Genomic DNA, 12,856 nt, shown 5'->3' on the forward strand with positions numbered 1-12,856 from the left:
TTTATGCACACGCCATTGAAGTCTCATTGGGACGCAGGATTGCGGATCTTGCGGTATCTGCAGAGTACGAAGGATCTGGGACTCTTTTACACAGGAGGGAATGGAGTCCAGCTCCAAGGTTGGAGTGACTCAGATTGGGGAGGAGATCCAGACACGAGGAGATCTACTTCAGGTTACAGTTTTACCCTCGGCTCAGGAGCAGTTTCTTGGAGCAGCAAGAGGCAGCCAACTATTGCCCTTTCTTCGACAGAGGCAGAGTATCGGGCTGCTTGTGGTGCTGCTTGTGAGGTTGTATGGCTGCGGAGGCTTCTAGGCGAGATTGGGTTTCCACAAAGGGAGCCCACAGTCATCCAGTGCGATAACCAGAGTTGTATAGCTATTGCTCGGAACCTGGTTTTCCATACCCGGACCAAGCATATAGAGATACAGTATCACTTTGTACGTGAGAAGATCTTGGCTGGTGACATCTTGCTACTTTATTGTTCGACGGAGGACAATGCGGCGGACCTCTTCACGAAGTCTCTACCTCAGGCTACGCTCAGGCGGCACTCCAGCTCCCTTGGGTTGGTTTCACAGCCAGGAGCTGAGAGGGGGTGTTAGAAGTCATCTCCTGTCTATATTTATACACCAGGGCCTCTGTTGTGGGTGTGCCCGCCCTGTATAAGGTGTTTTATCATTTTTCCACACTCCCCGTATTTTTTCCCTATTTTTTCCCATTTTTCCTAGTGGTGGGGAGGGTTGCCAGAGGGTACCAGGAGCACTCCAGTGCTGGCCGACTGCATACAGATGAGTCGTGGGCTACTGGACTGCTGGCCGACTGCACTTTCTCAGTCGTGGGCACTTATCTGCTTGCCGACTGCATTTATGCAGTCGTGGGACCATTTTCAGCAGTCGTGGGCACCTTTTATGCTGGCCGACTGCTCTCCCAGGGATGTATATATAGGCCCCTTGCCCCCACCACTCATTCATTCAGTTTTCTCGGGATCTTGTGCATAGAGAAGAGTTTACACACCTATCTCTCTGTGTTTCTTGTGCTGTTTATTTTCTGCAGTCTACTTGCTCTTGTCTACCCAAGTTTGGTTATCATTTCCGCTGCATATTCTGACAATTTCGTGGTGGTATGGGATGCTAGGATCTATCGCATGTAGAGTTTCCTAATGTACTATCACGTGCATCCCGCACTTGGATGCCACATGGACTATCTGCAGTACAGTAGGTGCAAGACTAAGAGTGGTAACTGGCCCTTTGAGAGCCCTTGTCCGAGACGAGTCAGCTAAGGATCCATTGTAGAGCGTCATGGTTAGATGTACAAGTCCCCTACATGGTCATGGCCAGCTGTGAATGCCCGACTCATGAAGTTAGTGCATGTCCCGCATGTCTTTGTAACCTTGTGGAATGATATAGAGGCATCCAGCTGGTTGTACCAATCTTGCAGAGGTGTGTTATTGCCATGGATATGGGTAGGTTGGTAGGTGCTCTTTCCGAGGTGTATCCGGTACTGCGCAATACTGGAGTGTCCATGGTTGCATCTTTATTAGCTTATCTTCTTCAGACTCTTGCACACTATGAGCTGTAGAGGGGGTGTTAGAATATTGTGTATCTCAGTGTTTTGGGGATTGTGCCTTTATTTGGGTTTTATGTATTTTTCCCCTTATTTATGGGTTGTGAGGCTGTCAGTTAGCTCTACATGCAGTCGGCTAGCTCCCTTGCATTACTACATAAAGTGCCGCCTCATTATCACTTGGAGTATCCATTCCCAGCACATTGTAATGCTCTCTTGCTGGCAATTGCCATTGTAAAGCCTCATGCTACATAAGAAGATGTTCATTGTCTGATGTCTCTCTCTCTCTCTCTCCTGCACCCCCCATGCGCCACCCCTCCCCTCGCTCGCTGCTCTGCCCCCCACGTCCCCCCCCCACCACCTTGATTGAAGATAGAAAGAAAGAAGCTGACAAAAGCTTGAACATAGTTCACAAGTCTCTTCTGGACCGTATCAACTGCTTGGAGGAAGAGAACATAGTTCAAAAGTCTCTTCTGGACTGTATCAACCGCCTGGATGAAGAGAACACACAACTCAAAACACAGATTGGCAATACAAGATACAGAGGAGCATTTAAAAAATGAGATACAAAACCTACGAACAGGTAAAAGAAAGTGGGTGGAAGGGAAAATTTCCCCCGAAGTGATCGCAGACCTAGCAGAACTAAAGAAAGCCCATGAGGAACTCAAGCTTACAACGACACTGGCTGTCGCAGAAACAGTAGAGAAAATGGAAACCTCTAAGAAAGCATGGGTTGATGCAGTTAAGAATGAAGTACAACAGGAAACAGAGGGAGCATGGACTATTGTTAATGGGAAAGCAAAAGTGGTCTCACTCAAGGAAGTAGACCTCGTCAATGCTACATTGACGGAGGAAAGGATGCGTAAGGCTCGAAAGCTTAATGTGAGAGTCACTAGCATCAAGGAAAAGGCTGGTAGCTCACCTGATGAAGATGGCAAGGCATTATGTACAAAACTTGGGTACAAAGAAGATGACCCTATCTATGCTACTTAGGAGAGAGATGTAGAGACGAGTACAGGTGGTAGCACGTGACCCAGAGGCGAGATACATGTGGATTAGATTACAGCTATCCGAGACCCGAGTGCTCTACATTGCGCTATGCTACTTCTCGCCCAGAGGATCGAAATGTGCCACACTTGGACGGGAGGGCACATAGAGTAGTGAGGGAGAGGAGGAGGAGACTGCACCAGCAGCAGGTGACTCCCCCTACTCGGTTCTTTCAGAGGACATTATACAATACTCCACACTGGGTGAGGTCCTCTTGATGGGGGATTTCAACGCCAGGACACAGAGTCGGCAGAGTGAGATATATGACATGGAGGATCCAGAGATGATGCTTGCCATGGAGGGAGAGGATACAGGTGCCACTCGGCTTTCTGCTGACACAAGGCCAGATAACACCAGATACGGACACCACTTGCTAGAGCTAGGCGCCCGACACCATCTCGTTATTTATAACAGGATGACACAGTGGCCTGGTTCTGGCGCACTGACATGCTTCCCACTGGGAGGAGGAGGTAGCATAGTAGATTATGTCCTTGGATCCAGAGAGACAGCACAGGTGGTGACCTCCTTCACCATACCACACTGCCCGATTGGAGCAGACCACACATACCTTTCACTATCTCTAGCAGGCTCATCATATTCACCTACCCCACCTAGAGCTACACCTATACAGAGTGAGCACCTTATATATGCAGTTGACACACTTGCTCCTTTTATTGCTCGCTTGTTTAACAGGGCACTAGCAGAGGGTCTCCCAGCTGAGTGGACCATGCACACTATAGCATCTATCCACAAAGCTGGGGACATGACAGATCCCGGCAGCTATAGGACAATCATGATTGGCCACACACTGGCCAAACTATATGGAGCAATGTTGGAGGCAGAGCTGAGTACATATGCGGAGAGCGAGGGGCTACGCACTCCTGGCCAGGCAGGCTTTAGACGGGCCTTCTCTACTATCGACCACATCTTCACTCTGTGTTGACTGATTGATCAGGCGAAGGCGCGGAGGAGGAGGCTTTACTGCTGCTTTGTGGATTTCCGCAAAGCCTTTGATATAGTGCCACGAGAGCGACTCTTCCAGCGACTTTAGTCACTGGGGATACCCACAGAGATGACATGGGGCATCTATGCATTATATGAGCAGGTATTGGGATGGGTACGATACCCAGGAGGCTTATCTGAGACCATTGCTAGCACCATTGGTGTGAAGCAAGGATGCCCACTCTCCCCTACTCTCTTTGGGCTCTACATCAATGAGGTGGTTGATTTCATTCTACGTGGAGGAGGCGGCGGGATCGACATCTCAGGTACACCCGTCCACATTACGCTATATGCTGATGACATCATTCTAGTGTCTGAGTCACAGGAGGGACTACAGCTACATCTATAGGCTTTAGATGATTTCTGTACACAGAGAGGGCTGACAATGAACCTTGGGAAAACCAAGGTTATGATATTCCATACGTCGGGGCAGACCCGACGTATGGCGATCTTCACTCTTGCAGGAGGCCAGGTTGAGGTGGTGGACTCATATGTATACCTGGGAATTACATTTGCTAGTACAGCAAGGCACTTCTCTATGGCAGGAGCAGCCTGAGACAGGTTGACACGAGGATATGCTGCCCTTGCCATGCTTGAGCGACAGTGCCACCAGGCACACTTTCAGGAGCCCCGCAGAAAGGGGTGGCTATTCGACACTTTGGTCACACCCGCAGTGATGTACGGATGATTCGCAGAAAACCGTCTGTACCACATGACATTGTCTGAGCAGAGTTTGCTGCACCACCCATGCTAGTAGAGGCTCTCTTCCAGGTGGTCTGCTTTATTCATCGAGTGCGAGCCATGGCTTCGGACAGAATGTCACGTAGAGCTTTTGAGGCATCCAGACAGTTAGTTGAGGCTGGTGACATAGGATCATGGTATGCACAGATGATACAGCTATTGACCCAGTGTGGGTGGGACATAGATCACTTACCACCTCTTCAGTATGATCTTAATGCTCCACATGTGCAGCTCTCACAGTGAGAGGAACAGAGTTATGCGACAGGACTTATTGCAGCGCTATATGAGGCGGACATGGATCACACCCCACCAGCCCCTGCCTACGAAGATGCTATACTACAGAGATTGTTTTATGAGCATCTCAGAGGATGGATTTATTCAGCGACCCGGATATATGGATGTGTACATGCCTCACAGTGCTCGAGTGGCGATTGGCCAGCTCAGAGTGTCATCACACCAGCTTGAGATTGAGGCAGGTAGGGTAGCACAGATCCCCAGAGCAGAGAGGATATGCAGACTATGCCAAGAGGAGTTTGAGAGTGAGGAGCATTATGTATGCAGATGCAGAGCATATAGTGACATTAGATACACCACCATCTTCAATGGACATCCCTCACTCCGCTAGATCATGGAATCCACAGACCAACGTAGATTTGGCCAGTTCTTGCTAGAGACACAGCACCACAGAGAGGCACTGCTATGGACTCAGTCACTCATACCATAGGGAAAGGTGGGCGACAGCTCCAGCTCACTGATTTCTTCCAGAGATCTATCTTAGTGCCTACTCTGACACAGGAGGGGGTTACACTTCAGCACGCTGCGGACCTCCGAGCCAGACGGAGACCGAGAGCACCAGGCTATCAGACTCCCAGACTACATCAGAGGGAGATTACAGAGATACGGGCTCGACATCAGCACCATATCCAGGAGCAGCTAGCTCACTTACACTCACATCCGGAGATCATGCTCCAAGGGATTTTTGGCTCGCCATCGCCTATGTATCGCATATTACACCCCCATTACGGTACTGGTAGGAGCTAGACAGATCTGCATTGCATTCTTGTATACCCTACGCATATAGGTTGCATACTGAGCCTTTAGCAGTAGTGCTCCATCCATCACAACCACCCCAGTAGCTCAGTACTTTCATAGTTTATTTCATGTTTATTTTGTCCTTTTTTTCTGGACATCCAAAGGACATTGACAGTTGTACATTGATTTGTCTCATAGGTCGAGTTCGGCCTCTAGTAGACGTTAATACAGCTTTCTCTCTCTCTCTCTCCCTGTGCCTCTCTCCTCTCTCCTTTGTTTTGCTTCCGCATTGTGCAACTTTATCACAAGAGACAGGCTTTGAAGAGCCTCGGGCATGGGCAACCATGTGGGGCTTACCCAAGGGCTAGCCAAGGGCTTAAGACCCAATCGGCCAGCCCTTTGGAGCCTAGACCACGAGTCGACCAGCAATGATTCGTAGCCCTAGGGCCATGCATACAAGCCAACCAACATTTTATGGAATTTTGGTATTTATTTGTCCAAGGACCTTGTAGACAACAGTCGAACTAGCCGAGTGTAGCATATGGAGAAGTATATATATATTGTTGGAGAACAAGCCTTATCCAAGTAAAAAAAGAGAAAGGTGTGTGAACAGCCTCTAAAAAGGGCTACATGTGTATGTGTGTGTGAACCCACTCTTAGAGTGGCTCACTAAAATATCTAGAAATTGTACCTATAATGACCTAAGCAATGATGTCATTTAGGAGAGGCTCTAAGCCTATAAGAACATTGTACTTGATTGAAGTAATACAAGTCACATAATTGAGTCCTACAATTTCTCTCTCCTTAAGCATTGTCTTTCTCTAACTCTCTTTCTCTCTCTCCCCTCCCCTTACTTCTCTTTGTTCATCGAATAGCATAGCTATGTTTACCTTCAAGCCTCCATAGCTCTCCATTGTACTCCTTCAATTGGTATCAGAGCCAACCCCTCTATTCTGTCTCTCTCCTCAAGCGCATCCTTCTTGTTGCTAAGCACTTGGTCTCCTTCGCTTTAGTGACTTGCAAGAGCATATTAGTAGTAGAACTGGCAACTCTCACGAATCGCAGGCCAGCATCCTCTCATTAGCATAGCTCGTTAGCCAATGGCCTCCTTAGCCCAATGTGTACGTCATTTGTATCCAACGCACTCTAAGCACTCCCCATAGTAAGCGCTAGTTTCTCTATGATAGAAGAACACATTACAGAGCGTAGCATCACTTTGTTCCCCAGGCCTAGAGATACTGTCCTCTGTAGTTGAAAAAGAAACAAAGTCATCAACGTAGCTGGTGCAGTGCAGAGAAATGCAACCAACCTGCAATCATTGAAACTCCAACAAAATTAGCAACACCTAATAAAGGCCTTTAACACTAGTAGCAACACAATCGTCATCTCATTCATTCACGTGGAAACTTGGCGTTAACAGCCATAAGCGGAACAAGCAGAGATAACTTTTTTTTTCTTTTTTAGCAAACCCTCCCTAATTACTTTATCATTTTAAAAAATTGAGGGTGCAAATCTAGCATTAAAGTGTTGCTATAGCATGCTAAAGCAGCATTGATCAAAACCCCCTTGTTTGGAAACCCTAATTTTGGGAATCCCAAGTTTTTTTTTTGGGGGGCATTATCTGTTAAGGGATTAGGCACTAGCACTAGCATTGGAAACTCTGCTCTGGTAAGACCTTCCTAGATACATAGCATATCATGGCTACCCATGTGTTCATTGAAAAGTTCAATGGAAATAGTTTCCACACCTGGCAGACTAAGCTGAAGTTTAGTCTCATAAGGGAGGGCCTTTCATTGAAGGGGAAGAGAAGATGCCTGAGAATGAAGATGTAGCTCGGAAAGCATGGAAGCTTAGAGATCAAAGAGCCTTTGGGATCTCTAATAATTTTATACACCATGTTGCAGATCTCCCAAACTCCAAAGAAATCTATGAGAAGCTGGACAAGCTTTTTGGAGCTTAGGCAAGAACTCCAAAGTTTCTTTGCAGATAGAGTTCTATGGTCTTATTACACACACATAGAAGGAAAGGTTGACATACACAAAGTTTATTACAATCAATTTTGGGAGACCACCCAGGTAGAGAATCCATGACCCACACACATTGGCTTTAAAAAAAAACCCCAATCATAATCTTCCTCCTTTAGAAAAAGATTATCCATGACAGTAGCTGCATGTTCTATTGCTGAGGATGCTCTTGCTTCTTGGACGACTTCTTCTCCTTTTGCCAGCAGGTTTACATGCACCTTCTCTTGCTCCTTGGCCATCTTCTTGAAGCATCGATCCTCTGTGTCCGAGCTTTTTGCAGAAGTTACATCTGATTGTTCTTTTTCCTTCTCCCTTTGTAAACATGGCCTTGTTTGTCTAAAAGGAAATCTTAGATTCCTCTTTGCAACGGTCTTTGTCTATGAGAACTACAATCATCTCATCATTAGTCATTTCTCGAGCCACCCTTAGTATAGTCAAGGTTTTAGAGAATTTTGAAACCTCTTCTATACTTGATAGAAGCATAGCTTTCTTATTATCTTCATCCACATCAACATCTGACCTAGAGAGTTGTCGTATTATGGAGCCTAGATTGCTCAAATGTTCTCCCAAAGTTTCTCTTTCATTCATTTTTCAGCAGATTTTTTTTTTTGCTTAAGGAAGACTTTGGAGTTAATGGTTTTTATCACCAATCAAGCTTTTCAACTTGTCCCATACCGCCTTTGAGCTTTTGGTGAAATCCACGTGGTGAATCAGGCTGTCGCTGAGCCCGATGAGCGCCATGGCCTTGTCATTACGGTCATTCCGAATCTTCTCCACTCCTCGCTTGGTTTGAGGTCCATGCCATTGACCACATTCCAAACACCATCTCTTATCATAAAGAGACACATCTTTATTTACCATGTTGGGAAGTTACTTTGATTGAACTTTTCAATCGCCAAGTTGGCTCTGTTGGTCTCCATGATGTTTTACTTGAAAAAGCCCAAATGTTACAAACGCTGAAGTGGGTATTTAGACATACGTCACCTGGTTTGTGGGAAGCCCCAGAGTAGTGTTGGACTCCATGACTGGCATTTGCAGGTACAGATGCCGTCTATGGAGCGTCTGCTGCTGCAAGCATGGAAGGCGATGAGAACATGCGAAGGTGTCAGCGAAGGGCGCCTGCGTGGGGCAGCCATGTGTGGCAAAGAACAGGCTGGGAAGGGGGCACAGAGATGAAGCAGTCGGCTGGCGAGCATGCGAAGGTTGGCGCTGTGGTGGAGGTAGGCAAACTGTTGGCAAATGGGCGGCGGAGTTGGGCCAGTACTAGGGCTGAGCTGGCGGGGGTGGACTGCCTTGCACGAGAGCCGCCTCTGTGGCTGGGTGGGGCAGGGCGGAGTGGAGCAGGCAGAGGCGGTCTTCTGCACACTAGCTGGGCGGAGCAGCGGACACACACCATATTAATGACACATGGCACACTTATCCTATCTTCTCATAAGAGGGTGTTTACACCTACGAGGTGGTTCACACACATTAGGCTCCGAATCCTAAGAGGGACCTTGTCAACGCCAAGTTTTGACAGCTATGCATGTGAAACTTCTTCACTATGGAATGTTATTACATTGTCTTGTTATTTTTACTAGTTGTGAAAACTGGATGAAAAAGAAACACAATCAAGAAGTTCAAAACACTTAGGTGGCACAAAATTCATGTGCCTTCAGAAGAGTTTCTTTGGCCTTGAACAGCTTTGTTAGGTATATTTATAGGCATTTGAGAATGCTTTTGCGAGTGCATAGGGGCTTGTTAAATTATTATCTTATTGACCCATTGCGCAAAATTTATGTGATAAGATTTTTTGTTGTGGTCATAGGTTGGACACTATGAAGAGACAGTTGGCACATGTATATTATTCTCGGAGCATGAAGAAGGTGAGATCACATTTGAAACAAACGTTGAAAATTTATTTAGTAATTTTTATCTAAATTAGAGTAAAATGCATGGACAATCAAAGGTTTGGTGTGTTTATTGAAAGAAATAGAAAATTATCGAGTGGGCTAGAACACTGGGATCACACCAAATGGAGGGAGAAAGAGGAAAGAAATTATGCCAACAAAAATACCTCCTCAAGGGTTTATGAGATTATGCAGATTGGCATGATAAGGAACAAAAGGAAAAATTTACAGGACGATATATGTAGACTAACAATGATGGTTACTCCTTTGGATAATGGATGTGACTCCACAAATTGTGGGTGTGTCCACTGCTGTAATCACGTAACTGCACAGAAAAATATTCACACATTGCAAGGAAATGATTGCAAACAAAGCTCTACGTAAATTTTTGCTGAATGATTAAAGGGTTCAGACTGAAGGTAGTACAGGGAAGTGCTGTGGCTGAATAACAAGACAAGAACATTATACTGAACTGTAAACAGGGTTTGCAGGGCTTCTACAATCTGAATACTGGAAAGACCTGGGACTGATAATTATGATTTGGGCTGGGCAGCCTGTTTATAGGCTAAAGATATCTTTAATCATGCAGGTCAGGTCACAGATGTTGGTTGGCAGCATGATGCTGGTTGTAGGCTGGTTTGACTCTTGTGCTGGCTGGTCTGGTTGCTTTGCCGGCCTGGCCACCTGTCTAGTTGCCCATCCAACCTGTGCAGACAGCCCGGATTTTCCTATACTGCCCGTGCGCGTCATGTTCCCCCCATTGGAAGGGTAGCGTTCTGCTCCTAGCTCTGGAAGTGTCGCCGTCCTTGGTGTGTAGCTTTCTAAGACGCTTGGACAAGAGAGACGGCCATTGACAATGGTGGCTGTAAACTAGCGGGAGAGCTGATCTGGGGCCTGAATTGAGGTCGTCGTAGACAGAATGAATCTGCTGGACGGAATTCTCCAAAGACTGTAGCTGTGGAACTGTTGAAAGATCAGAGTCCAAATCAAGCTGTGGTGGATAGTCCTGAAAAGCGTTAAATTGGATACTCTTGCCAACATTGGTGCTGAGGCAAGCTAGGGGTGACTAGGGAAGAAAACTTTCATAGGGTTGGTTCTGCTCTCATAAGAGCTAACTCAGTACTAGCGTTTGAATCTGGTTTAGTGCCTGAACAACTGGTGGAGACATCAGTGTGACAAGCCAGAAAGTGCAGTATGGGTGCTGCCTGTAGGAAAGAGGCAACTGGATGAAACTCGAGAATGGGCCAAAAGGTGATGCTGAATCTGTGATGACAGTGAAATCATTGAAAGAGAAGCTGGCTGTGGATTAGGCTGCAAAAGCACTGTATTGTTGTCCATATGAACTGCTGAATCCAATTGACAGGCAAGGGGGAACCAAGGCCGGCTGGGCTATAGGCAAGACCATAGGCATTGGGCAAGGCCAAGCTTAGAGTGAGATGCTTCCTGGGGTAGACAAAGCTCACGGAACTGATAGGCTTTCCTCCATGAACCACAACACTATGACTAGGTAGTGTGGTGGACCACACACTTGCGATTGTGGTCATGGAAGGAGGTGCTGTTTTGGGGATGGGTCTGATTCCTGGGTAGCTGTCATAGAAACAATCACCACAATCTGCCGGCACTGCAGGCAATCCCTCTTTGTGTGTCCATACTATCACAAAGAAAACACTTGCCTACTCTCATCTTCTCTGAAGGGAGAGGTTACAGGAGCGCACTTCCCCATTGAAACCAGACCTGCCCTTAGCAGCCTGGCGCTGAGGGAAGGTGTTGCACTGGTTTCACTTCTGACTTGCTTCTAGTTATAGTTCCATTGTTCTGGTTCCAGGACAGTTGTGCTGCTTGTAGGTTGAGGCTAAGCTCACTGCCAAGTCCAGGGCGTCTGGAAACTGGGCCTCTAGGCTCTATGTCAGCTTGAAGGGCATCCTTAAAACTATGCATGAACTTGTAGACCTTCTCGTCCTCGTCCAGACCAAGAGGTACAACAATGGCTAGCTTGCAGGATCTGGCAAGATAATTGGTAATGGTGCTGTTAGGTGCTCCCAGAAGGTGTCCCACTAGTCCTGCATAGAGGTTTTGTAATGCATAAGTGTATACTCTTGCAGGAGTAGCTTTCACAACTGCGCCCAAATGACGATTGACCGACAACGAATACTGTCGGTACCCTTAAGGATGGTGCCACAAAGCTGGTTGGCAATCACCTTCACTCGGTAGTAGGTACTCATCTAAACAGCCCATTATCTCCATGATGGTGTCCATCTTTTTGGTCCAGTGGATGATGGCATCACCATCAAGTTTACGGGAGAAGGTGGGAGGTTGGAGAGTCTTGAGCATGTGGAAGTACTCCTTGTGAGACATAAATCATGCTCCATATTGGTCATCATCTAATTCTGAGTCGGATGAATAGTTCAGGAACTGATAGCGCATGGTGCGAGCCATTGAAGGGCGCAGCATTATCTGTTGGGCTGTGATGTAAGACTTGGGGGCGGTGAGGGGTCCTACAGGCGAAGGCATCTAAGGGCTGGGTGTCACCTTAAGTCTCTCAATTTGCATCAAATTTATTATTGGAGAATATCTGATATTACACCATGTTGTCCTTATGTATAAAATACTTAAAAAAGTATCTTACAGACTGCTAGTGGTTTTTGTTGTTGGTGCAGGAGAATCTACATTAGAGGGGGAACCCAAGGTTTCTAGGAAAGAGTTAGCTGCGGAACCCAATCCCCTTTATATGAGAGGCTTTCCAGAGAACAATCCAGACAAACGCAAGACAACAAAGCCTTTTTGCTGCCTGCAAAAGAAACTGAAGTTCCGGGCTGTTGCAGAGAGTGAGGAGCAAGCAAATAAAAACAGTCTATAAGTTTAATTGTAGCACATACTAAGTTTCTTCGTTCATGTAATTTTGTACAAAAATTTGGCAAGTATATTAGTTTTTGTTTGAATTAAAGTGTTTTCATTTGCTGCAATGCTTGATACAATATGCAGGCTGCTACAGCTGTCTTATGATTCTTGTCCTTCGTAAGGGGACTCAAATGATGGAATGTAGTGGCTGCTTAGAATCTCAAAATTGATACCCTAGCTCTCCAAGTTTAGTGTGGAGAGAGAGAGAGAGAGAGAGAGAGAGAGTTTACTATCTGTTATGGCTCACCCAAACCCCCGTTGAAACACATCCACCAAGAAGATTACTTAGTGAACCGCAATTGTAGTGAGGATCTTTCCATTGGTTGAGCTTGTAACCTTGGAGGTCTCCGAGCTCCACAACTCCTTGAGAAGCAATTCGACCGCACCTCCCACGAGCGTTGTCACACCGCCGTGTTGCACATGTACTCGTCTCTTCTCTCAGCTCACTTCACACACACTTACTAGCATGGATTAGAGAGAGATTAGCAAGAGCATGACTCTAATGCACAATGGGAGAGTTCTCTGTATTATGAGAGATATTCGTTTATATACATGGCCATACGTGTTCACACTCATTTAAATTGTGACCAGTCAGGCACTTTAGGCCCATAAGAGGCCTAATGCTATTATAATAACTACTCTCATAATATATTCATGAAGTA

General features: G+C 46.3%; 1 protein-coding gene across 1 annotated transcript in view; it reads left to right on the forward strand.

Annotated features, from left to right (window-relative positions):
- LOC147624214 (uncharacterized) overlaps positions 1-12,303 on the forward strand; it is a 52,578-nt gene extending 40,275 nt beyond the window's left edge. Inside the window, exons 3-4 of the mRNA XM_086819162.1 lie at positions 9,215-9,272; positions 11,954-12,303. Coding sequence (XP_086675288.1) covers positions 9,215-9,272; positions 11,954-12,153 — 258 coding nt within the window. The 3' untranslated portion in view covers positions 12,154-12,303. The remainder of the gene's footprint in view (positions 1-9,214; positions 9,273-11,953) is intronic.
- Positions 12,304-12,856: the final 553 nt, after the last annotated feature.

This window comes from Cibotium barometz, chromosome 25, assembly GCF_041138505.1.
Source record: "Cibotium barometz isolate CiBa-2024 chromosome 25, ASM4113850v1, whole genome shotgun sequence".
In the NCBI taxonomy this organism is placed as follows: Eukaryota; Viridiplantae; Streptophyta; class Polypodiopsida; order Cyatheales; family Cibotiaceae; genus Cibotium; species Cibotium barometz.